Source organism: Canis aureus, chromosome 25 (assembly GCF_053574225.1).
Source record: "Canis aureus isolate CA01 chromosome 25, VMU_Caureus_v.1.0, whole genome shotgun sequence".
Lineage (NCBI taxonomy): Eukaryota > Metazoa > Chordata > Mammalia > Carnivora > Canidae > Canis > Canis aureus.
This window is the reverse complement of record NC_135635.1, coordinates 1,206,517-1,230,332: the sequence shown is the minus strand read 5'-3', so window position 1 is coordinate 1,230,332 and position 23,816 is coordinate 1,206,517. Positions and strand designations below refer to the sequence as shown.

At 55.0% G+C, this 23,816-nt stretch overlaps 2 protein-coding genes across 7 annotated transcripts in view; both read left to right on the top strand.

The window, feature by feature from the left end:
* The window catches only part of HOXC4 (homeobox C4), a 59,866-nt gene extending 41,725 nt beyond the window's left edge, over nt 1-18,141 (top strand). For 3 of the 6 annotated variants that reach the window (XM_077869787.1, XM_077869785.1, XM_077869786.1), the window contains exons 2-4: nt 15,244-15,360; nt 15,509-16,448; nt 16,951-18,141. In XM_077869787.1, the coding sequence (XP_077725913.1) occupies nt 16,010-16,448; nt 16,951-17,306 (795 nt within the window). In that variant the 5' untranslated portion in view covers nt 15,244-15,360; nt 15,509-16,009 and the 3' untranslated portion in view covers nt 17,307-18,141. Of the gene's footprint in view, nt 1-10,604; nt 15,087-15,243; nt 15,361-15,508; nt 16,449-16,950 lie in introns of those variants that run through there. The other 3 variants (XM_077869784.1, XM_077869788.1, XM_077869789.1) reach the window with 3 other exon arrangements.
* Nucleotides 1-23,816, top strand: part of HOXC10 (homeobox C10) — a 106,371-nt gene that overhangs the window by 51,398 nt on the left and 31,157 nt on the right. The window lies entirely within an intron of this gene.

Genomic DNA, 23,816 nt, shown 5'->3' with positions numbered 1-23,816 from the left:
GGCACTCAGGCCAGGTTGGGGCGCCTGTGGGGTCTGTGCCTGACTGGCACCCGGCAGTCCGCCGGCCTAGCACCGACCCGGCTCCCCTCTCAATCCCTCGCTCTCGCTCTCCCGCAAATAAAATGTGTAATTTTCTTCAGGGAGTTATTTTAATTTTTTCTCCATGCTGAGCAAAACTATTGGGCGAGCGGTGAAGCGTGGAGAAGCACTGGCGTCTCCAGTGGGTAACAGTTAACTAAGAAAGAGGCCGTGGCGCCCGCCATCCCGCGCTCCAGCATCCCTGGCTGCCGAGGCCCCAGCTTCCTCCCCAGGGGACGCACCGGGGCTTTGCCAGGGCCGGGGCAGGGTTGCTCGGAGCCGTCGCGGGCCCAGCAGCCCGCCGTGCACTAAAGGCCTCCTTGCTGCAGCGCTAAGGCCTCTGTCCCTGCAGGAGCTGGACGGTTGACTCAACTTGGCCAGACTTGGGCGGACGCCGCCACGCCAGCCTGCCCCCGCCCCTCCTGTCAGCCTGCAGGCCTGCCCCAGGCCCCAGGCTCTGCTGCAGCGTCAGCTGCCACCGCCCAGCCAGAGGCCTCGGACACCCTCCCCTACGTGGGGACTAGGTGCGGCCCAGACCCTGGCTTGCTCCCTGCGCGGAGGCTTCTGCTTCGAAGCCTGGGGTGGATCTCCCACCAGCCAGCCTCCTGGAACAATCCCCAAGCGCCAGGATTTGGCATTGCTCTGGGAAAGTTAGTGGAGGGGCTTCTGGGTCCCCAGCAGAGACCAGGGAGCCTGCCTCCCCACTTTGCCCTGAAGCCCACCCCCTCTGGCAGCCAGTAAAAAAAAGGGGAAGAAGCGTGACTTACCTTCCCGGGGGAGTGGGAAGAGGGGGACACGACCCACTCTGAGCAATTAGAGGAGAGAGGAGGAAAAAAAAATAGGAGGAAAAAATATCAACACGACCTCGAAGGCGACAGGTCCTTATGGAAATAAGTAAGTAAATAAATAAATAAGGATCCACCCTCTCCCCCCTCCCCACCCTGCAAGGGGGGTCTGGGGGTGGGGCAAGGAGCAGCACAAGGGCTTTTTAGTGTAACTGAGCATTAGAGAAATACGCACGGCTTCTATGTGAATTTAGGAGTTTGAAACTTTTGGAGGTTATTTATGTGAATGGCCCGAAGGCAAGCCCGTGAGTGGCTCTTGGGGGACCACGTGATGTCATTAAACCAAGTTTTATGGTGTAGGGAGAGCTGACAAACCCACAATATATTTACATCATATATAATCTTAACTGTCCAGCCACGCAGCTGCTGGTGAGGTTTAATGCTAGGACAGAGGGCCCGGCAGTTAGAGGGGATTACGGCGCTGGGGATGATGGTGAGAGGTTACATCTTCGCAAATGAATCCCAGGCGAACGCTGTAAGTTAATTTTCTCTCTCTCTGACCCTTTCTCCCGTTTACCTAATCCCCCCTCCCCGTGATAGAAGGCAGTTCCCACTCATTAAGGGGAGGGGAAGGAGGCCGCCCCGGCATTCCCAGGCTAGGGTGGGAGAGGAGTAGGAGCCGCTGGGAGGTCGGCCGGGAGCTGTCTCCTGTGGCCGGCCCTCCCCTCCCTGCCCTTTATTCCCTCCAGCTGCAAGGCAACTGCGGTGGAGAGAGGCCTGGGTCCTTTAGAGCTTGGCCAGGTCTCCCTGGCCCCCTCTCCCTCCTCAGTTGGGAAGAAAGACTGCGGCAGACACCTGGCTGTGCGGAGTCTGTAGGAGTGTGTAAACTCTGGGCGCAAGTGCAAAGTGCGCCTGGGGCCCTCCCTGGGCTGGAGGGCCCGGGTCAGCCCTTGGGCCAGCGGCTCCGCGTCCAGGCAGGTGAGGCAGCTGGAGAGGGAGGCCAGGAAGGCAGGCTTTGGGACTTCTGAGCCCACAGGCTGCGACCTGCGACGGCAGAAGCGTCTTAGAGGTGGCTGGCGGAGCCCAGAGAGTCTCCAAGCCTTTCCCTTTCCTCCCCAGCAGGCCTGGGGGGACAGGACATCTGTCCCAGCGTCTGTAGTCTGGGGTCAGAGTGGGCCAGTGCGCTTTCAAGCCACCTCCCCCTAGTTGTTGGGTCTTTGCTAGGGTCTTTCCCTAGCCCTTGCCTGAGATAAAAGTAGGCCCCGGAGGCCTGGCCATCCCCGAGGTGAGTAGAGTGTAACGGTGGGAGAGTGGAGGCAGGCCAGGCTAGCCCCAGCCCTGGGGGGAGAGGGGCTGTGGGGCCCGTCTGGGCGCCGAGTTCTGCGGCCGCCCCAGCTGGGCTTCCCTAAAGGTTTCTGGGAAGAAGCGGTGGAGGCGTCGGGAGCCGGAGGCACGTGTCCTCCACACCTGCCAGTGCCTACCCCTCCCCACGGTCACCCGGAGCTGCGCCGGGACAGCGCCACAGTAGAAACCCGGCTCCCTGAAGGGCTGACCCGGGGGACCTCGGGGACCCCGTGGGAGGGATGCCGGTGGGGACCGCTCCAGGCCCGGGGAAGGGGGCGGACAGCGGGGGCAGGGCAGGGAGCTGGCCTGCACCTCCCAGAGGGAGTCTGGGGGACGACGGGGACCTGACGGGGAGGGAGAGGACGCAGTGCCGCGCCCCAGGCACCGAGGAAGGGGCGGGGAGCCCAGGCCGACTGGGGAGGGGAAGGGGAGCCGCGACCCAGGACTGGCAGAGCAGCGGCCTTCCCCAGCTCTGCACCCCTGCGTGAGGACTCCCGAGGACTCCCGAGGCCGGCGCTCTGGGCCTCCGGGGTCCCCTCCACACCTTTATGTCCCTGGGAAGCGGGAGGATCCCAGACGATCTCCCCAGTAGCCCAGTCAAAAAGTGACCTCGCAGGTTCTGCTCTCTCACCCTCACTCCGAGCTCCCCACCCGTCTGTGCGGAGGGGCTTGCATTCAAGCCTGGGGAGGGGGGTTAGAGGGGTTTTCCTTGCCCCCCCCAGCCTCCCCAGGGCTTCAGGGAGCGAGTGTACTGGTCTTCAAGGACTTCCGGCCGGCGCCCCACACCCAGGCAAAGGCGGCCTTCCTGGCCTCTTGGCCAAATCGCAGCCCCAGCCCCTTCCTCTGGGGGAGCCGGGTGAGTGTCTCTTAGGGGTTCTAGGACTTCCTCATCTCCTATTCTATTTCTTAGGCTCAAAAGTTCCCTTTAAATATCACCCCTTCTTCCTACCCCAGTGATAATAGATCATCCTTCCTCACAAATAATTTGTGTGGGCCAGTTTTTCTTCTTGTTCCTTTTTTTTTTTTAACGTTTTGTAGGACAAATCTACAAATGGAAGAGAGACAAATATAAATTGGATCTGAGACTCTTGGTTCTCCACCCCACTCCCTGCACTCGATTTTGGGGTCTTCCTGGAGCGGGAGATGGGCGATCAATCAAGTGCCAAGGTGCCCCAGTCAACCCGGGAAGCTTTTAATTTTGTTCCTAGGTCTTTAACCCTAGAAGAGGTCAAATAACCAATCAGAAATGCTCTAAGCAGGGTCACATGGCCCACACCATCCAATCAGCCAAAAAGTACTCGGGTCTCTGTGTCGCCCTTCCCCTCAACTGCTCTTCCTCCTTCCCTCCCTCACCACCCCCTTGAGCTCCTGGGTCCGCCCTATCTCAGATACCTAGGGGAAGAGCGATGCTGAGAATATCCTGGCCCCTCCCTTTGTCCCTGAACTGCTTCTGGGGCGTCTTTGGCTTGCATCCACCAGTTCTAACAACGTGCTTCGAGGTCGGTCTCATTTGCACAGGGACTTGACGTTGTGGGGGTGTCCTCTGGATCATTCCCATATTCGCGGGTCAGATCCTACCCAATTCACCGGGCTTTATAGGTGTGGACTCTAGATTAGGGTGTACAGTAGGAGTGGATATGAACTCCAGCCCTGAATTCAAATTCTGACCGTGATTATTGCCTAAACACTTACCTTGTACCAGTTTGCATTCTTTTCTGAGCCTCCTGGGGGTCAGCTGGGAGCGATTAAAAAAGACCTCTTTTTGATTTATCCTTCTGGAAGTGCCCAGGAGCCGTTTATCAAAGGACCTCTGATGTGGTTGGAGAAGGGAGCAGAAGCGGAGACTTTTTTAAAGTTGTGTTTGGTACCTTTAGTTCGTTGAATAACTTTGAGCCAGTTGAAAAAGGGATTTGGAAAAAAGAAGTGAGCACAGAAAATCAGGATCCTCCCTAGATATGTTATAAGCAGTTGATGAATTTAAATCTTTTTCCTTTGCATTCTTTTTAATAATAATATAATAATAATAATAATAATAATAATAATAATAATAAACAACTACGTGATGATCCTGTGTTCTGGCCAATAGCTAGCTATCCAAGGGCACAGCCACCAAAGGTATGGATTTCTGGGTTTGTGTTTACGTGGGTCAAGTCAGAATAAGCAGTGTGTGAGAAACTATTTCTGAACCAGGGCCTCTGATGACACAGAAACTGTGCATGTAGGACAGAGTGCTTGTGTTTCCTGAACACTTGGGCTGGTCCCTGAGCCAATCCACTCGTGGGTCCAGACCCAAACATTTCTCCTTCTGGTATCCTCCAGTCTCCAGGACTTTGTTCCATGGTTAATTTTATGGTTAAGTTCCCCTTCCCTCCCCTTCTCTTGATCTGCCCTCTTTGAGCTGATTTGAGGGTTAGGAGCTCTGATGGCCTGTGCCACCCAGACCTCCAAACTCTCTTTGGGGGCATCAAGGTTACAGGGGTGGAAGGAATAACCCAGTTGAAGCTGGGCTTTGTCAGCACTCCTCTGCTTGTTGGTCTTCCGGGTGGGCCTGATTTGGGGACAATGCCATAGAACAGATGGGAAGACGGAGGATGAGAAGTCAGAGGAAGGGCAGCTCTCCTCAGAGACATGGAGTCCCCCACTTCCCAAGTCAACTTCCACCACACCGCATCACTGACCTCTTTCATGAGTTAGAATTAAAGCACGCAGCTTATTATCATCAAAGGACCTGGTAGGTGGTGTGCTGGTCTTTGAGACCAACTTTCTCCTCCAGCATGGGTCTCTCACACTGGAGCTTCCAGGTCTCATGAAAGGTGGAAAAAGAAAATGGGAGCTTGCTCCTATCCAAACAGGCACTGGGAAGAGATTGTATTGCCTCACTTCCTCCTAATACCCCTGTGAACTTTATCTGTCTCTTTGACTCTCCCTTTCTGTGTACAATTGCTTTGGGCTCAGTTTTTGAGCTGAAACGTCCTTGTCCTAGGTTTCAATTCTGTTTTCTTTGGCTGGGGGTGCATGAATTACTCTGAGCCTCCTGTTGGTGGGACTGGAGACCCTGGAGCTCTTTGAGGTGGAGAAGAGAGACAATCTGGATTTAAGACCCCCAAGCTAAGGCTTTCTGGGTTAGAGATTCAATTTAAGGAAGGAACTAGACTGCTGGAGGGCCAAGAAAATCACATTCCCTTTTATTGGGTCCTTGGTAACCCAGAATAGTGTATCTGTATATATCCCCTAGTTGCTTTGATAGGGCCCCAGAAGCTCAAGGTGTCTGAACTGAGGAACTGGAGTGATAGAGATCTCTTTGCCCTTGAGCCCTACAGAACTCTGGGATTCCTCTTCCTCTGCCATTCCTAAGGGGCAAAAGGAAAATAGAAATACCTAGGAGGATTCACTCTGTGTGTGTATGTGTGTGTGTGTGTCTGTGTGTGTGTGTGTGAGAGAGAGAGAGAGAGAGAGAGAGAGAGATGGGAGTGGGATGGGATGCAGTTTGGGACTTGGGAAAGTTGGGCAAGGTAATCCAGGACCTTGTTCAGCCCCTGAGGACCTTAAGATCTACAGTGATCTCCAGGCCTTAAGATCTACAATGAAAAGTTGAATAGAAGACGTATGCAGGAAGGCAGCTTCTTCTCTACACTTGGCACCTATACAGAGAAAGTTCTACCATGACCTGCAGCTGCACACGGGCTGGGTGGAATGTGTGGGCGCCGTTACCTGGTGTTCCTTCCGTACTGCGGGTGTCCCAGCCCTCAGAGGGGTAGGGCAGGCTGGGTTCTGTCCTTGAAAGATCCTTACATCTCCCAGTCCCTGGCCCTGAGCACCCCACTGGAACGCAGGGAAGTACATACACGTGCCCCGGTACAGTAGGGTGCCTCTACCCCAGGCAGAGTACAGTAAACCAGCTGACTTCAACCAACTTCCCATTCGTTGTCCTGCCTCATTCTTCTCATGGTTCAGCCTGGAGACCATTTGTCCTCCCAGCCCACCCTGCCCCCTGAAGCCCTGGATAACTGTTAAGTTTCCCCTCTTCTGCCTCCCTGGAAAACCTAGACCCTGGAGTAGCCCCCACAGATGGTGGCAGCCGGGCTCCTGATGACCTTTAGTGTCCTGTTGGCCTGTTGGGTTGTGTGTAGAGGGGAAGCAATGTGGGACCGTGAGACCAGACCCTTGTCTGATCAAATCCTTTTTTTACTTGCTATTCTAGGCTCAAACTCAAACTCAGGGCTGGTTCTTTGCTCAGTGCTGGGAAATTTTCATCTAGTAAATACTTTTTTAAAAAGTCAACTTTCTGGAAAATCCAGTGTGTGTGTGTGTGTGTGTGTGTGTGTGTGTGTGTGTGGTGTGAATGAAGGGAATAAGGGTCAGGTCCCTCATTTTAGATTGTGTCTCTCCCCTCCTCTGGGTGGAGGATAGGGGCGTGGGCTGAGGTTTTATTGAGGGTGCTTTTCCTGTTGGGAGTAGAGACAGGGTCGTAAAAGCCTAGAGGAGGCTGTTTTGATCTGGTGACTTCTCAGGAAGTAGCATCTGAGGTTTTGCTTTGTAAATCACTCTCCCCCAAGCTGGCCAGCTAGATTGGATTGCACTTCCCCAAGCCCACCTGGGGGCCCTCCTTACCTCCCTTTCCCCAGTAAACCAAAGGAGAAATATAAAAGGAAGTCCAAGGCTTTCTAAATCCTATGCCTCCAATAAGAAAAAGGCTCATTGGTGATTTTTTTTTTCCCTCTCAAAGTTCCAGATTTAAAAACCATGCAACCTTTCATTTTTCTTTTTGCCTACAGAGAGCTTGGTCCCTACCCCATCCCCCCACCCCTCAATTAAAAAGGAACTAACATAGAAGGCAATCAGCTTCTGAGCCTGGTGGTTAATACTATGATTCCTGGACACCCCACCATGACTTCTGGGTCTGCTATTCCCCTGTGACCCCTTTCCTGAGCCCCAAGCCCTGTCTTGGAAAGATGGGACTTCAGGTGTATAGAGAGCTCTTGAGAAGAGGCATTGGGAGTGAGGCATATAGAAGAACCCATCTAGCACCGAATGAATGGAAGAAACTTTCCATAGTCTGTGACTGGGTTTTGTGTAGTTAAGTTCCAGGTGTGTGTGTGTGTGTGTGTGTGTGTGTGTGAAAGCCCACAGCCTTCTCACAGCTCCCAGTAATGCAGTAACTGAGCTGTCTCCAAACAAAATCGCATTTTACCTGAATGGCTCCATTTTGTAATGTTAATGAGCCTTCCCTAAAAACACCTCAACCTCCGACGGGTCCCTCCACCCCCAGCCTTGGGCCAGGGAGCCAAAGGGAACAGGAAGTAAAGAGCTCTCTACCTCCGCGTCAGGGATGCTTTCAGGCCCAGGGATCAGGGCTCCTGTCCATCGCAGGAGAAATGCCCCCATATGCTGGAAATGAGGCCATAGATTACATGAGTTCTTGGGCCTCTTAGCACTTGCGCAGGCTCTAGTCTACCCTCATTTGTTTCTCAGAGAAGTCTGGGCTGGGACATCCCAAACGGCACTAGAGAATCTCCCTCGTTCCTAGGTCTCAATGCAAATACACATATCGTTATAGAGAGCTGAGCAGCCCAATAGCTACACATGTGAAAATGTATTTATGGACCCATCTATGTCTATATAACAGGATGCATGTTTTATATCACTCTCTACTCCACATTTAAATGCAGGTGTATAGATCTTTAGATTTATAGATCCACAGTGAACATACCAGTCCTCTGTCGAATTCCTGTGTGCGCATTACCTATCGTTCTGTAGTGGTTGGATGTATACGCTGGGAGGTATCGGTACAGCTCTCTCTAAACACCTAGATGAATATTTGGGGTTGTTTTCTCGAATGGAAAGAACTATGTGTGTGCTGCTCAATCTCTATTTTGAAAATTTTATCTAGATTTATGCAAGGACCTCAACCCATAAAATAACTACATATCGAAGCTACGTATTTGGAGATCTTTATGGTCTTTGCAGTTTTGCAGCGAACTTAAACTTTTCAGCATATGTTTGGGGATGGTTCCATAACACGTATATCTGTGTGTAGGGGCATAGATCTCCCTCTGGAAGGATTTAACCTTAATGCATCTCTGTCTATCTCTGTGATCAATAGAGACATCAGGCAAGTGGGGATGGAGAACAAGTATCTTTTGGATGTTTTGCTTATTGAAGGGAGCGATTCTGTCCAAATCTAGTCCAACTGAGTCATCTGCCCCATCCAGGAACCACAGCAGCTCTCTCCAGGCTGTCTCTGTGACCCGAAGTCCCAGCCAGGCTCCCCATCCTGCAGCACCCCTCAAGACAGCCACAAAGGGGAAGGGGAGAGAAGAAGGGGAGGAACCCTTCCGTTGGGCTCCTCTTGGCTCTCAGGTGGAGAGAGGCATGAGGAGTCCTTCCCAACCCCAACTGGGCCTTTGGATTTGGGGGGAAAGGGTGTTGAAGTCCCCGGCTATTTTTGTAGGGTGCCCAGGCGGTGCCAGGGTCACTGCCCGACCCGACGTGCCCCCTCCCCGATTGTTCCCGGGCTCGGGGCCCAATTAAGCGGCCGCCGCGCTCCCTGCAGCCGCGCTCTTATCGGCCTGGATTGATGCCTCCGCGGCTCCTGTATATCATTTCCAAGATTTTTTCTGTCCAACTCCTCGGCTCCTTTGGCTTCCGCGGCTTTGACTAATGATTGCTACAGATGCCAACGTCTCCAGAATCCTAATAGCCGGGCGGGCGGACTCTTATTTACCCGGCAACATTGCTGCGTGGGGGGGGGGGGCGGGGTGCCGGGGGTCGGAGGGCGTAGGGGGGACAGGTGGCGACCAACTCAAGTTTCAGGGAACTTCTTCCCCAGGGAGAAAGCCGGTCCCAAGTCCCTCCTCTCCCCAGGGGGGAGAAATATCTGAAAATACTAATAGTATTTTATCCTTGCTCGCCTCGTTGGAAGGGGGCAAAGGATGGGCAGGGCGTGGGGAGTAATCGGAGGAGTGTTTAGTGGTTGGGCACCGACGGGCGAGGCCGCGGGAAGGCCGGCGGCCTGGGGGAGGGAGCCGGGGCGCAGGGCGCGGGGCGCAGGGCGCAGGGCTCCCCGTCCTAGGCCGCGCGGTCCCCTCGCTCTCCCCACGCCGGCTCCTCCCTGGCCCAGGTCGCAGCCCCTTCCCCCTGCGCGGCCCTGGCCTCACCTCCGGGCCCTGGCCCAGGGGCCGCCCCGCGCATCCCGGGGGCGCAGGTGCCCAGCGCGCAGGCCTCCGGGCCGGGCGGGGAGGCAGGCGGCCCCCAAGGCTGCGGCCGGCCCCGCGGGGTCGCGGCCCGAGCGCCCCGCAGCCGCAGCCGGTCCCCGGCGTGACCTGGGGCGCGCCCCGGGCGGGCGGGAGAAGAGGAGGCCCAGGCCCGCGGCGGGAGCTCCCGGGCCGGGCGTGCAGCGGAGGAGCGCGGAGCGAGCGGGGAGCACCGCCCGGGGTGCAGACCCGGCCAGGGCCGCCGCGCAGGACGCCCGCGGGGGACCCGCCCGCACACACCGACGGAGCCGAAAGGTTGAGCAGGCGGAGGCAGAGGCGTCCCGACGCGGCCGAAGCGAAAATCAATCACGTAACTAAGCCGGGGAGAGGGCGAGGCCCGAGGCTGGGCCGGGTGCGCAGGCGGCGGCCAGACCCCGCGCGGCTGCGGGCAGGCTCAGGGCGGACCGCGCTGGGGTCGCCCCGAAGCCCCCCTCGCGGCCCTCCAGCCTCACCGAGTCGGGGAGCGCGCAGTTCGGCTGCTTCCCTAACCCCGCGCTGCCCGGGATGCGTCCAGGGAAGTTTCTGAGACAGCCCAGGGGGCACCGAGAGGCTGCCTCTGGGCGTGAGGAGGGGGGAGGGAGGGGGCACCCCGGGGTTCAGGCTCTTACCTGGTGGCCTGGGCCTCGATGCCCCTCAATGCCCCAACCTGGGAGTCAGGCAAGCCTTTAGAATGACTCCCATCTGCGGGCCAAGGCTGGGAAGGGGCTCAGGAGGCAGGTGGGTTTTATTAAAGGAGAAACTTGGGGCTGAGCAAACCGGGCCCCTTTGGGTGGGGAAGTGGGGAAGGAGAAGGAACTGTTCCTGGAAGAAGGAAAGGAGGCTCGCTGGGAGCTGTTTGGTGTGGGGGGGGATGATGCCCCGGTTATTACAGAGGTTGATAATGGTGATGATGTCCTACGGCTGGGTCAGCCCGGGGAGACCGAGCTCTCCGCAGTCCTTTCTCCAAAAACGGTTTTCTGGAGAAGTCAAGCGGGCCCCAACTTGGTCGTTGTTGGGAAGAATAAAATAAAGACCTTCCCTCCCTTCCCCTGCCCACTCCTCTCTTACTACTTGAGGGCTCTGGAAAATCAGGGAATCTTATAAAATCTCCATCACCCGCCCCCCCACCCCCCGCCGCCCCCATTATTTCCCTCTGTTCTCTGCAGTTCACTGAAATGCACCGTCTTGGGGGGCGGTGGGCTTTCCTGGTGCGCCCTTCTCATGAAGCAAGCAGCTACCGATCCAAGGCTCCAGGAATGATGTCTCTGACCCTCGATGAGACACCCAGGATTCTCTTGCCTGCTCGGTGGAATTATCCCTCCATCCTTAGCCTTTCCCAGTCTCTGCTTTCCTTGGTCCTGGGTGCCTGGTCCCACGGGTCTCTGGTAGCTCAGAGGCCAAGAACAGACTGGACCATTTTGAGGTGCCCTCATCAAGCCCCCAAAGGGTTCCCTGCCTCCTATCATTTCCTTAATCCTGGGAGCACCAGGCCAGGGAGCCTTCCGTAGCTACCCTAAAGCCAGCCTAATTCCTAGAACTTTCAAAACTGCATTTCACCTCCTTTAAAAAAGTAAAAATCCTTCCCCCACCCCAAACAGGAAAGTTTAGGTTACAAATCTCCAGCAGGGCAAGCTTCCTACAGCTTCAAGTCAGAATTTTCAGCAGCAGCAACAACAATATTAATAATCAGAAGAATTAAAGCTTGCATCAAAGGCAGAAAGGGACACCCCAGCTCAAGTTTTAAAGGGGACATAATCCAGCAGCCTTGAATGAGAGTGGGGGTCAGTGAGGCCAGGATGAACCAGGAAGGGGGTGGGGAACCCAACCTCTAACTAACAATTTCTCCAGCATAAAAATGAAACATCAAATTCGTTAGCCCAGGGCCTTCATTTTTCCCCTTCCACATTATAACTAGTTATTGAACTCGCTGGAAGATCTAAAGGCCATTTGCGAAGAGACAAATTTCAATGGAGTTTCCCCATCAATAACCCCATGGCAGTGACCTATTGGAACAAGTCAAACACCCGAGGTGAAATGCAGGTCACTCTGTCTAACCAATATTAAAATGCGGCCACTTTTTAAAAAGCCACTTTAAACGAGATTTGAGGAAAATTGAATTCCAAGGAAGGCGAGGCAAGGAGGGGGAAATCCAGGAGAGGACCTTGCCTATGGTCTCCGAACAAACAAGAGAAATTCATCTTTAATATTTTAAAGGGGGGCAAATTAACATTCCATGATTGCTTTTTTTTTTTTTTTGAGACTATAAGCGATTCCAGGAGAAAAAAAAAAGGTTTAGTATTTTCTGGTGACACGTCCGGGTTATTAAAATCATTTTAGACCAATTCATTACTTTTACTGACAAGAGATTTAAGAAAAAATCAATTAAGCATTTGCATATTCTTTTGCATACATTACTTCTGCCTGCTGGCGTTAGAAAGGGACAAAAAAACACATATATACATACACACACGGCAAAAAATGGGATGAGAGTCTTGCTTTAGTTTGGGATTTTCAAGTTGCTCAGAGAAAAAAATAAAAATGAAATGAATTACTTGGCGGCATACCATCTAAAAGTCAATTTATTTGAGGAAGAGGAAAGAGATGTGTTGCGATTTTTAATCTCTAAGACAACAATAACAAAAACCACATACACACACACACACACACAAAATCCTGCACTTCTGAGAGTGGGAAAAAGGAGTGACCCTCATTTTCCTTCTCTTTGCCCTCCAAATCCTGAGTTGGTTCTCCCATTTATTTTTCTCCCTAGGAAAATCCAGGGAGTCTAAGAGGTGAGGTTTTAATGCAGCACAGAATGTGTGGAGCCGCCGAGGTCCCTCAGCCGGCAGCTTGTTACTGGGGAGGGGAGGAATATGGGTTATCCAACGGTCAGTATGGTAATCCGGGCACAATAAGGCCTCGCACACAATGGACACATATTTTTCTTCAGCGGTGTCAGAAGGGAAGCGCTTTGTACTGAAACATGTTTCCGAAAGAGAAACCAGATCGAGATTTAGAAAGGAGGTGGGGAGGGTGGCATTCAGAGAGCGTTTGGAGGCTGGCAAAGGGTGGTCAGAAAAAATAAAAAATAAAATTGGGGCAGAGAGAGGTGGAGGGCAGAGCGGGGCTGGAGATCCTTGGGCTGGCAAGGCAGGAGCAGGAGGGCAAAGCACAAAAGGAGACAGGACCAGATACAGGGACTCCTCACGGAAGAGCTGCTTTAGTGCCCCCCCCCCCCAACATTAAGCCAATGCTAAGTGCAGGAGCTCTCCAGAGGGATTTTATTTCTGTGCTTGTAATAATATCCAGGTGAAATGTTTGCATGTGTGTGTGTGGTAGAGACTGGCTGGCTTGCTATTTGCCCCTTGTGATAGGCGACTTCCTTGCTATGAAGGTATAGGCACCCAAAGAGAGTTTTTTTTCTTTTTTTGCAAATGATGTAGATGAATGTGGGTACATGGGGGGAATCTCCCAGATTTCACTTTCTGGAGGCGCACGTTGAATGAGCTGTGCAAACCTGGAATGAGAACCCCACCTATTTATGGCCTCATAAGGAGGCATTTAATGTGTTAATAAGTATGAATAGCATGTATGCGTGCATGTTTGTTAGCTGTGATAACCAAAGGCAGGCTTGACATTCAGCTGGAGGCAGCTGAACTCTGTAGCTACTTACACATACTGGCCCAAAGTGGGTTTCCTGCTCCCGCTCCTTGACCCACCTGCAGGAGCTCAGAATCCCGGGGAGCAGGGGCGTGGGATGGGCGACGCCTTGGGAAAAACTCCTTGACAAGCCCAAGAAGGCGAGGAGATGGAAGAAAAGAGGGTTGTGGCAGGGGGCAGGGCAGGTACAAGGTGAGAGTGAGGGCTGGGAGCGGAGGAGCCAGGCCAAGACCTCACCTTGCCAGGGCGGGGAAGAGAATATTCTGGGCCCGGAATGGGTGGGGCAGCCCGATCCAGGTGTTGGCCTGAAAGGGAGGCTGGGGGTGGGGCTGGAAGGCTCCTCCTGCCTCAGCCACCCTGCCCCCACCCTACCTGAGCTCCCCGGAGCCTTGGCTCTCCCTGGGGGACGGCCTGGGGCTGCGCTCCTGACTCTTTAGGTAGGCGGCGTTCAGCTTAGGTTTCCCCTTGCCCTCTTCCAGCAACTTGTAATTAACCCACCCCTGCCCCCAATAATCACAACAGATAAAACCCTCCCAGGCTCCAAACCACTAGCAATGGAGCAGCAGCCTTCTCCTCCTCCCAGTTTCACGGTCCTCTTGCAACCAAACTGGCCAGTGCTCACAGGCAGGCGGTCCCAGGCAGGAATGGGCTGGGGCTCTCCTCTGGGAGATGGTGGTCCTCCAGGGAGTTCCAGTTCCCTCACCCGCCCGGTGGTAGGGGGCAGGGCACCGTCCTCCTGGGGCTCGGGTCTGGGGGGCGGTGCCCCACGCCGGGAGCCTGGGGTGAGGAGGGACCCCGCACTGGAGACTAGCGAGCGGCCCGCGGGCCCAGGCGGCTCTCCTCCCTGCCCTCGGGGTGAGCCCCAATTTGGACGTGGGGACCCCCTCTCCTGCATCCCTAAGGTGGTGAAAGACAGGTGGGGAATCTCCCGCCTTCAGTCTCCCTCTCAAGAGGGCTTTATTATTTTTTTCCCTTTCCCCTCCTCATTCCCTTAATTGCAGATGTTCTAATTAAACCCTCAAATAGTTGTTATGCCGTTTTAAAAGGTACTTATTCAAGTGTCAACCAGGCTGGGCTGGGAGGAGGCAGCGTAGGGCGGCGAATTAAAGGTAGATTGACTAATCACGGCGGCGATCATAATAATAAAATCAGAGGGAAAAAAATCACATTACGACTTTTCGTGGAAAGGAGGGTGCAGGCAGCCAGCGGCCGCCAGCCCTGCGCCGCCGCGACACAAAGAGTGCGGGCGATTCCGCGAGACTGATTTATGACGTTTTACAGCCCTATAAAAGCTGGAGCGACGAGGCAAGCGCTCCTACCACCGCTGGCAGATTTAGTCTAATAAATAAAACATAAACAGTTAACTTTATGTGTCACTTTTATTGTTATCAAGTAAAATATAGCCAAGCCCCGGCAAGCTATGATTTTAAACTATAATTGTTATCAAGTACAACAAGGGGACCCAGCTTCCTCCCTGGGCTCTCCCCTCCGCCGCCCCCCAACTCTGAGTTATGGGATCAGCTAATTGGGATCCGTGGCACGGCGTGGCCACCCCCGGCCGCCGTGGGGCGGGGGGGGGGGTGCTCAGAAAAAGCAGCCCTTTTTGGCCTCCTCCCTGGCCCCGCCACCCCACCATCAGGGTATTGGTGTGGGTGGGCGGCCGAGGGAGGGGAGCGGGGAGGGATGGCCTGGAGACCCCCGGGCCTGCCCAGCCTCCCCAGCTTGGTGAGCTCACCCCTCAGCTTTTGGAAAGCAGCCTGGAGCTGGCCCTCGGGAATGTGTGTTTACATGTAAACACATGTGTTACGTGGCTACGGTCCCTGGCCGGAAGCAGGCTCTGCCCACACAGGCCTCCCTCCGAGTAGGTCGGGCCCTCCGTGGGGATGAAGGAAGAAGAGCTCCCAGGGCCTTGGCCGGGCACGGTCACCGGGCACCGACTCCTGGCACGGGCCGCCTTGCCCCGGGGCCTCGGGAGCCAGGCCCGGAGGTAGTTGTCAGGAGGCAGCAGGCCAGACGGGCCGCCGCGGACGAGCAGCGAGCCTGGGAGAGTGTCCTCGGGGCTGGCGCAGGGGGTCCGCGGGTACCAGGGGGGAGGGCCCGCTGCCGAACTCCGCTCTTGCCAACCACTTCCTGTCTCTCTTCAGTGGGGGCTCAAGCCCCAGACCTCCAGAAATGACGTCAGAATCATTTGCATCCCGCTGCCTCTACCTGCCCGGTCCAGCTGGGACCCTGCCTCGCCGGCCCCAAGGCCAGAGGGTTGGGTGAGTGTGTTTGGGGAAGGGGGCTGGACTCTGGTATCCTTGGATGGGGGGCACCCCAGGCTCTCCAGCCTCCTGGGCTCAGCCTGGGCCCCTCCCCATCCAACCTCCACTCCAGTCCTCCTCATTCAACTTCCTCTTCCTGCAAAAGAGGGGCGCTGCCCGGTGACCTACACAGACTGAGACGGGATCGCCATGAATGGAGACCTCTGGAAAAGCTCAGGAGCCAGGCCCAGGGGGCCCGCCGGAGGCCCACGGGGAGCCCCAGCGAGGGCGCTGAGCCGCAGCCTCCCGACAGCCTCCCGGTGCCCAGGCTTTGCAAGGGCGCCGGGCGCTTCCCATCTCCTTTTGCAGGGGAGGGTTGTCAGTTGGTGGGGTGCGCGCTGGGGGCACCGCCGCCCCCGCCGGCTCACCCCACACCACCACCCCCACCACCCCCAGCACCACCACCACCACCACCACACACAAAAAAAATTGGATACATTTTGAATAAAGCGATTCGGTTCCTTATCCGGGGACTGGGTTGCTCCGTGTGATTGGCCGGCGGAGTCACATGGTGAAAGTAACTTTACAGGGTCGCTAGCTAGTAGGAGGGCTTTATGGAGCAGAAAAACGACAAAGCGAGAAAAATTATTTTCCACTCCAGAAATTAATGATCATGAGCTCGTATTTGATGGACTCTAACTACATCGATCCGAAATTTCCTCCATGCGAAGAATATTCGCAAAATAGCTACATCCCTGAACACAGTCCGGAATATTACGGCCGGACCAGGGAATCGGGATTCCAGCATCACCACCAGGAGCTGTACCCACCACCGCCTCCGCGCCCTAGCTACCCCGAGCGCCAGTATAGCTGCACCAGTCTCCAGGGGCCGGGCAGTTCGCGAGGCCACGGGCCGGCCCAGGCGGGCCACCACCACCCCGAGAAATCCCAGCCGCTCTGCGAGCCGGCGCCTCTCTCGGGCGCCTCCGCCTCCCCGTCCCCAGCCCCGCCAGCCTGCAGCCAGCCAGCCCCTGACCATCCCTCCAGCGCCGCCAGCAAGCAACCCATAGTCTACCCATGGATGAAAAAAATCCACGTTAGCACGGGTAGGCAACTTTGCTTTTTGCTCTCCCCCTCCCTCCCCTCTTCCCCAGCGCTCCCCACCCTCCCCGGCCCCCTCCGGCCCCGTCCTCCTTTCTCTCCTTCCCCCTCTCTCTCCAGGAGCGACTCTGGGTTAGCACAATTGAACTGGATTTACGAGCGAGAATGGGTAATTACATCCCCCATAAATTTTATGGCTTAGCTACTCTGGGCAGTCCGAGCCATGTGCTACGATCTGTTATGTATGTGTGAAAACTATGCTCGCTTTCTAAGGGCGCATAAATAATTCAGTGTCGTTACAATGAGGATTCCCCTCTTATTACACTACAAAGTCTCCAGCTCCCTTCAACTTCTTTATAACCCATTTAGCTTGATGACTTTATTTCCACCACCCCCTCCTCCCGTTCCACAGAGCTGAGGATGGGGTGAGGGTGGGGGGGCGGGAGCCTGCTGCCTCTGAACCCCACTATTTGCTTTTCCCCTCCTCCTCCTCCTCCCCCCCGCCAGTGAACCCCAATTATAACGGAGGGGAACCCAAGCGCTCGAGGACAGCCTACACCCGGCAGCAAGTCCTGGAATTAGAGAAAGAGTTTCATTACAATCGCTACCTGACCCGAAGGAGAAGGATCGAGATCGCCCACTCGCTGTGCCTCTCTGAGAGGCAGATCAAAATCTGGTTTCAAAACCGGCGCATGAAATGGAAGAAGGACCACCGACTCCCCAACACCAAAGTCAGGTCAGCGCCCCCGGCCGGCGCTGCGCCCAGCACCCTCTCGGCAGCCACCCCGGGCACTTCTGAAGACCACTCCCAGAGCGCCACGCCGCCGGAGCAGCAGCGGGCAGAGGACATTACCAGGTTATAAAACATAACTCACACCCTGCCCCCTCCCCGCGCCCCCGTCCTCCCCTCACACACAAACTGACTCTTATTTATAGAATTTAATATATATATATTTTTTGGTTCTTTTCCTCTCTTCCTCCCACCTCATCCCTTGTCAATTCCAAACTGACGAAACAGATAAACAAGCCCTCTGCCCTTCTCTCCCTTTCCACTGTTAAGGACCCTTTTAAGCATGTGATGTTGTCTTAGCATGGTACCTGCTGGGGTTTGGTTTTTCTGTTTTTCTGGTTTGTTTTGTTTTTTTAAGGCCGTTTTGGGGGGTTATTTATTTTTTAAGGAAAAAGCTGCAAAAATTATATATTGCAAGGTGCGATGGTCTGGTTTGGGTGAATTTCAGGGGAAATGAGGAAAAGAAAAAAGGAAAGAGCGATTTTTAAGCCAATTCTCATCCTTCTCCTCCTCCTCCTCCCCCCCCCCCTTTCCTTAGGCCTTTTGCATTGAAAATGCACCAGGGGAGGTTAGTGAGGGGGAAGTCATTTTAAGGAGAACAAAGCTATGAAGTTCTTTTGTATTATTGTTGGGGGGGGCTGGGAGGAGAGGGGGGACGACAGCAGACAAAGCTAAATGCATCTGAAGAGCCTCTCAGAGCTGTTCAGTTTAAGGAGCCAAAAGAAAATAAAAATGAACTTTCAGTTCAGAGAGGCGGTCTATAGGTAGAACCCCCACCCCACCATCGTGGTTATTGTGTTTTTGGACTGAATTTACTTGATTATTGTAAAACTTGCAATAAAGAATTTTAGTGTCGATGTGAAATGCCCCGTGATCAATAATAAACCAGTGGATGTGAATTAGTTTTACGTCAATGTCTGATGGTTTCTTTTTATCCCCCTCCTCCTTCTGGCCTGCTAACATCCCACCTTCTCCATAGTTGCCTAAGTTTACTCTAAGCAAACACACAAATCTTGACTCTCAGCTCCTTTTCCAGTGTCCTTAGGCGAACCAGCAAGGGGGTTGGGGCAGGGGATCCTCAAAAGAGGGGTTGTGGAAGATTAGTGCTGGTTTCTCGGGTCCCTTCCCAGAGTCTGCAGAGAGGCCAGACTCCCGTGGGGGGACTTACGGTGGGGCTGGGAGGGTCCCACTCTTCTGTACTTAGGCACAGTGTCTTCTTTTTGTTGATTTCTCTCTCCCCTCTTCTCTTTTCTCTCAGCTGAGTAGGCCTGCCTGATTTGCAGACAAGAAGGCAAGTTTAGGGAGTGGGAGAGAGGAGTTTTCACCTTTTAGGACTCTTTTGGGAGGAGGGATTAAGGAAGATGCCCCTTCCACATGCATGTGCTTCTTAAAAGGAGGAAGATTTTGAGCTGGTGATTCTGGAGCAGCAAAGTGACCTGTCAGGGTGGCTTCTCTGTTTGTTTAGACTTGGAAAGAAGGGTGAAGTGGAGGCCAGAGGCCTGGGAGGCCCCCTTGCATGGGTAGGCCTCAAAGCCTGCTGCCTGGAGATAATGAACAACTTTGATTTTTTTTTTCCCCTAACTTTTATCGGGGACCTGCCAGGTGTTGAGAAAAGACACAGGGAGAGGCAGGGACCACCCCTCTTCCTATAACCTCCCAGGTTCTGACAAGGCTTGGGTAAAGCTGGAACAAGGCTCTCCGGCTGTTAAAAAAAAAAAAAACCAGAAAGCCCCCAAAACACCAAAAAAAATTTTTCCAATCCTTTCCTTGGGGATTAAAAACAAGGGGAGAGAAACAAACAAACAAATAAACAACAGCAACTGGCCTGGATTACCTGAATCATTAATTTAAGCCAAAGGCTCCCAGATAATCCTGATCCTGAAGACCAGGCCCTAAGCCAGGCCTGCTCAAATTTTTGCTTGTTTGTTGGGAGGAGGTCAGGGTGGGAACTTGGTTGAGCTTCTTGGACAATTCATTCAAATTGCAGAATAGAGGGCAACCAGAAGTAGAAGAGGGAGGGAGAAGAGATGTGGGAGTTGTGGAGGAGCTGGGGATACTCCTCGCCTCTCTCCCCAAATTCTGGGGTGGAAGGTAACAATGGGACCAGTCGTGAAAATCTGTTGTTCAGTGTGTTTGGATTTATTTCCTCTCGAACCACTTGCTGGCTGGTCCTTGGAGTGGAGTGCGTGTGGGTGCGCGTGTGTGTGCATATGTGTGTGTGTGTGTTTTGGGGGGAATCACTTGGCCCTGGAGGTCTACTTTCTCCTCCCTCAATGGTGCCCTGGAGACAGCAAAACACGCTGCCTACAGAGTGAGGAAGTGGGATCCACAATTATCTGGAGTTATTTTATGTAATCAAGTGAATTAGAGGCCAAATCTGACTGCAGCTCCTATCATCTTGAGGCAATTGACTTTGGGGCAGGACAAGGGGGTCTAATTGTGCTTGGGAAAAGGGAAGGGAAGCCTGAGGGGTGGACTTGGGGGGTCTTTTCAACCCTGTAAGGAAGTTTAAATGGGAAAAGAGGGGAAGAGAAAGAAAAGGAACTTGAGATCCATAGTCTTTTCTAACTTCGCTCCTTTGGTTTCAGAGGAATTTATCTCCATCTCTTCCCAAGGGCGGAAGAGACGAAAGCAAGCGAGGAGGAGAAAAATTCTCTTTTCTTTCCTAAGCTTCTCCCTGAACTTGCCGAAGGGACGCTCTAGCTCAGGGAAGCAGCAGGATCATCGGGACAGTTCTTTCCTCTGCCTTCTTTGGGGCTTCAGTTTCTCCCTCCTCCTCTCACACGTACGCACAGAGTTGCTCCCTGTCCCTCCTGGTCTGACAAGGGGAAACATCAGAAATCCACAATTCTTGACAAATGAAACAAAACTAAACCCCCTTACATTGAAGATTCTGGCCTCTGGCCTTCCCTCCAGTGGGTTCCAATCTCTCTTTGGCCTGAGCTCTCCTTTCCTTGGGCCTGACCACCCAGGATGGGATCAGGGTGCCTGAGAGGGCGGGGTGGTGAGTGGGGGGCCCCAGCTCCAGCAGCCTGGGTCCCCGCCGCTCCCGCTCCACGCCATGCTGCCACAGCCTCCCTGGGAAGCCGAGGGCCGAGCTTTTATGGAAGTTGGGTTGAGCAGAGGGGAAAGGCTGGTGGGGGGGCGGGGAGGACGCAGCCAGGTTCACGGGGAGGACACAGCATTTTCTCTCCCATCGCCTTTATATTCGGCAGCGCCTCTGACCTCTCCCCCACCCCCACCTCCGACCCTCCCAAGCCAGCCCTTGCTCAGCCCCTGGCCTCCACAGAGGATGCCACTGCTTTTGCAGGGCTGGGGATTTCTTGCCCAGAGTCATGGGAGAGGCCGGGCGCTGAGTGCCTGCTGGCGGTTGGACCTCTCTGCAATGGCTAAGTTAAAAGAAGACGGGGTGCACGCGGCAACGCCAGCCGTCCAAGGTCCTCCTCTCCCAGCACCAGGAGATGCCCACAGGTCACAAGTCCCCCTGCCATGTAAGTAGTTAGCACTGGATCTGCCCAGGGCGAGGAGCACAGCAGTTTCAACTCCTGCCTCTGCTTGCCATTCAATGCGTAGCTGAACTCCCGGGCTTGGGGACGGAAGGCGGGAAGTCCACTCAGGAGCAGAGGGCTTCTGCTGGGGGGGATGGAGTTTCGATGCCGAGTCCTGCATCTGGGGAGTGAAGGCGCTGGGCTCAGGAAGGAGAAGGTGTGGAGGGAAAGGGAGCCTCGGTGGGGGAAGGACTGGGGAACTCGAGTTCTCTGAGGGCGCCTTTCTGCTGCTTGTGTGAAGTTTCCTACAAAGTTTTCTCTGCAATCTGTGCATCAGCTTTTTCGTTTTTTTTTTTTTTTTTTTGTCTTCGTGCATGGACTTAGGGGATTGCAGCTCAAAGCTGCCTTGCTGCTGTGAGATGTATGTGTATGTGTGTGTTTGGGGGAGTGGAAGATAAAGCAAGGGGTTCTCCAGAGCTTGGGACCAGGTACCGTCTCCTAGGCACCATTTGCTTGTCCAAGGTTAGGGAAGCGGACTCTGGAGGGGGCCCTTCAGACTGACGCTGTGACGGGAGGAGCAGGGTACTGGCCAGCCCACCTCTGCCTTCTGCCTGGTCCTGGGGGAGCATGGGATTGCCCTCACAAAGCTGCTTCTCCTAGTTATCCACAGCTGTTATCTGGTGCCCCACCTTCAGAGAGCTAATGCTAAGAGGCCCTTCCCAGGCTTGGGAAAAGAGACGGAGGATCCCCCAAGTCCAGCGGCCACCAGAGCAGAGGGAGTATTTATTACCTCTCTGGATATCATTATCTAAGAATACAATTTTATGAACTTCCTAATCTGTTAGCTTGATTTATCTAGATGGGCAGGAGCCCAAAATAAATATTTGGGGGATTTGGTAGGAAAAAAGTCTCTGCCTGTGACCAATCTTTCCGATAGAACTGATCACCCCTCTCCCCCCAACTTGGCCCGCTTTCCCTGCGCCCCACATGCGCAGCCCCATTTGCGTGTTTCTCTGCAGCGCGGGGCTGTTCTGGGCTATGGGAGTTTTCGTTGCCTCTTGAGAATCAGGAATGGCCTTGTCCACTGTCTGAACCAGAGGCCTGAGGAGGTCCCTCAGCCACCTTAAAATCTGTGTAGCTCCAGAAGCTGGGATGCCTTTTGCATTTGGTAGCAGAGGGAAACCAAGGTTTGCTCCTCTGCCCCCCAGGCCCAGGAGCCCCTTCTCAGGCCTGGCTCTGCCTCTACTCCCCGGAATTTGTCTTCTCTCCTCTCTGGGGTCAGCTCCGTAGCTTCTTTACACCGAGGGCGCATCGGGAAGCAGAGCCCACATCCGCGCAAACAGGGCAAGGGCCTGGGCCGCCCCATCTCCCTGCTTCCCAGCCCTGCAGATGCGCTGGCTGATAAATTAGGAGGCAGGGAAGAGGAGGCTGGGCAGGGAGGATCTCCCACGGCTGAGGGCGAATAGGTTACAGAGGCCAACAAACCGACAGGGCTGTTTGGAATGTCCAGGCCCCATCAGCCATCGCCGCTTTCCCAAGATGTAGGGTCCCCTAGGGTCTCCTCTTCCAGCCTCGATGGGGTACGGGTCCAGCCTGAAGAAGTGCCACCTCGGCTCTCTCCTCCTTTCTGACCCAGTCCTCCCAGGTGGGAGAGGGCGTCAGCGTGAACTTCCGGGGAGAAGCCTGGGAGCGGCGCGGGAGGCCGGGGTCTTCGGGACGGGCACAGGGCGGCGGCTCGGCCCGGCTCCCTCCCGGCTCCCTCCCGGCTCCCTCCCGGCTCCCTCCCGGCTCCCTTCTGGAGCGATCGGGGCCCTGAGGCTGGCGACGGCGGGCCCAGCCCGGGCAAAGGTGAGGGGCGCCGGGCTCCAGGGCTCCGGGGCTCCGGGGTGCTCCAGCCGGGCCGACTGGGCGCCGCATCGCCTGTAGCTGGGTCACGACCCCGGCCCGGCCGTGGACAATAGGGCCCTGGGGGGGGGCGCAGGCTGCTGACCGGCGGGCGGGTTCACAGCGCGGTGAACTCCACTCCACCCCGGGCTCCCTCGCTCCTGGGAGCCCGGCTCCCTTTTCTCTGCCCTAGTCCACTTTTTTTTTTTTTTTTTGCATGGAAAATCGAGCACAGCCTCAGCTCCTCCTCGGCCCCCCAACATCCCACCGTTACCGCCACCAAATCAGACTTCATTTTCTTTAGGAATGAAAACCCCGTTCTCTGCCCAGTCACCGAGCCGGGGAGTGGGACCCTCCCAGGATTTTTGTGGGGCGCAGAGAGGAGAAGCACCCCAGGCGGCCCACCCACCAGCAAGCGGTCTCCTCCATCACGAGAATTCCGGGCCAGGACGGTCCTCCCTGCACCTCCACCCCAAATCTTAGGAAGAATTGCTTCCCTCTTGCCCGGGCCTTTGTCTCTGGGCACCAGATTAGGATCAGGGCTGTTGTAAAAGGGGGAATGTGCTCTCAAACCTGCGGGGCAAGGACGGGACTGGGCTGTCCAGGGGGGGCGGGGGCGTGAGTGGGGGGTGCGGAACCTGGGAGTTGTCCCCCAAGCAGTGTGTTCGGGCTCCTTGCTCTCTCCCCATCCCAGGGAGCGCCTGGCTCTTATTTGTGACTGTCCCTTTGGGCAGTAGCACAGTGTTCGCAACTTTGTACACGTGGAGTCTCTGCACTTGCCAGAACAGACCTTGGAAAATAAGGTTGCAGAAGAGCGGTTGGTTCTAGCTGGAGGCAATTAAAAAAAAAAAAAAGGCAGGCAGTTTGGTAAGAGGAGAAAATGGGGGAGGTATGGAGTGTTCCCCACGTCCGTTTGCTCCTGCCTTTCCCCAGCTCCCCACCTCAGCCCTCTCTTGCCTGGCCAAGCGCAGAGGTGAGGTGGAGGGATGACCCCCACCCCCTACAACCCGGAAACCTTTCTTCCATTTCGACCCATTTTGCAATGCGACTGCCTGTAGCCCTGTCTTCGCTTGGGCTTGGCCGTTTTGGGGTCTCCGACTGGCACTTCTACTGCTTTCTGTGCTCCATTTCCTCACATCCTTGCTCCTCTGCCCTTCTCCTCCGCAGCAATCCTCTGGGGCCAGCCCCAGCCCCAGCGCTCCTCCCAGAAC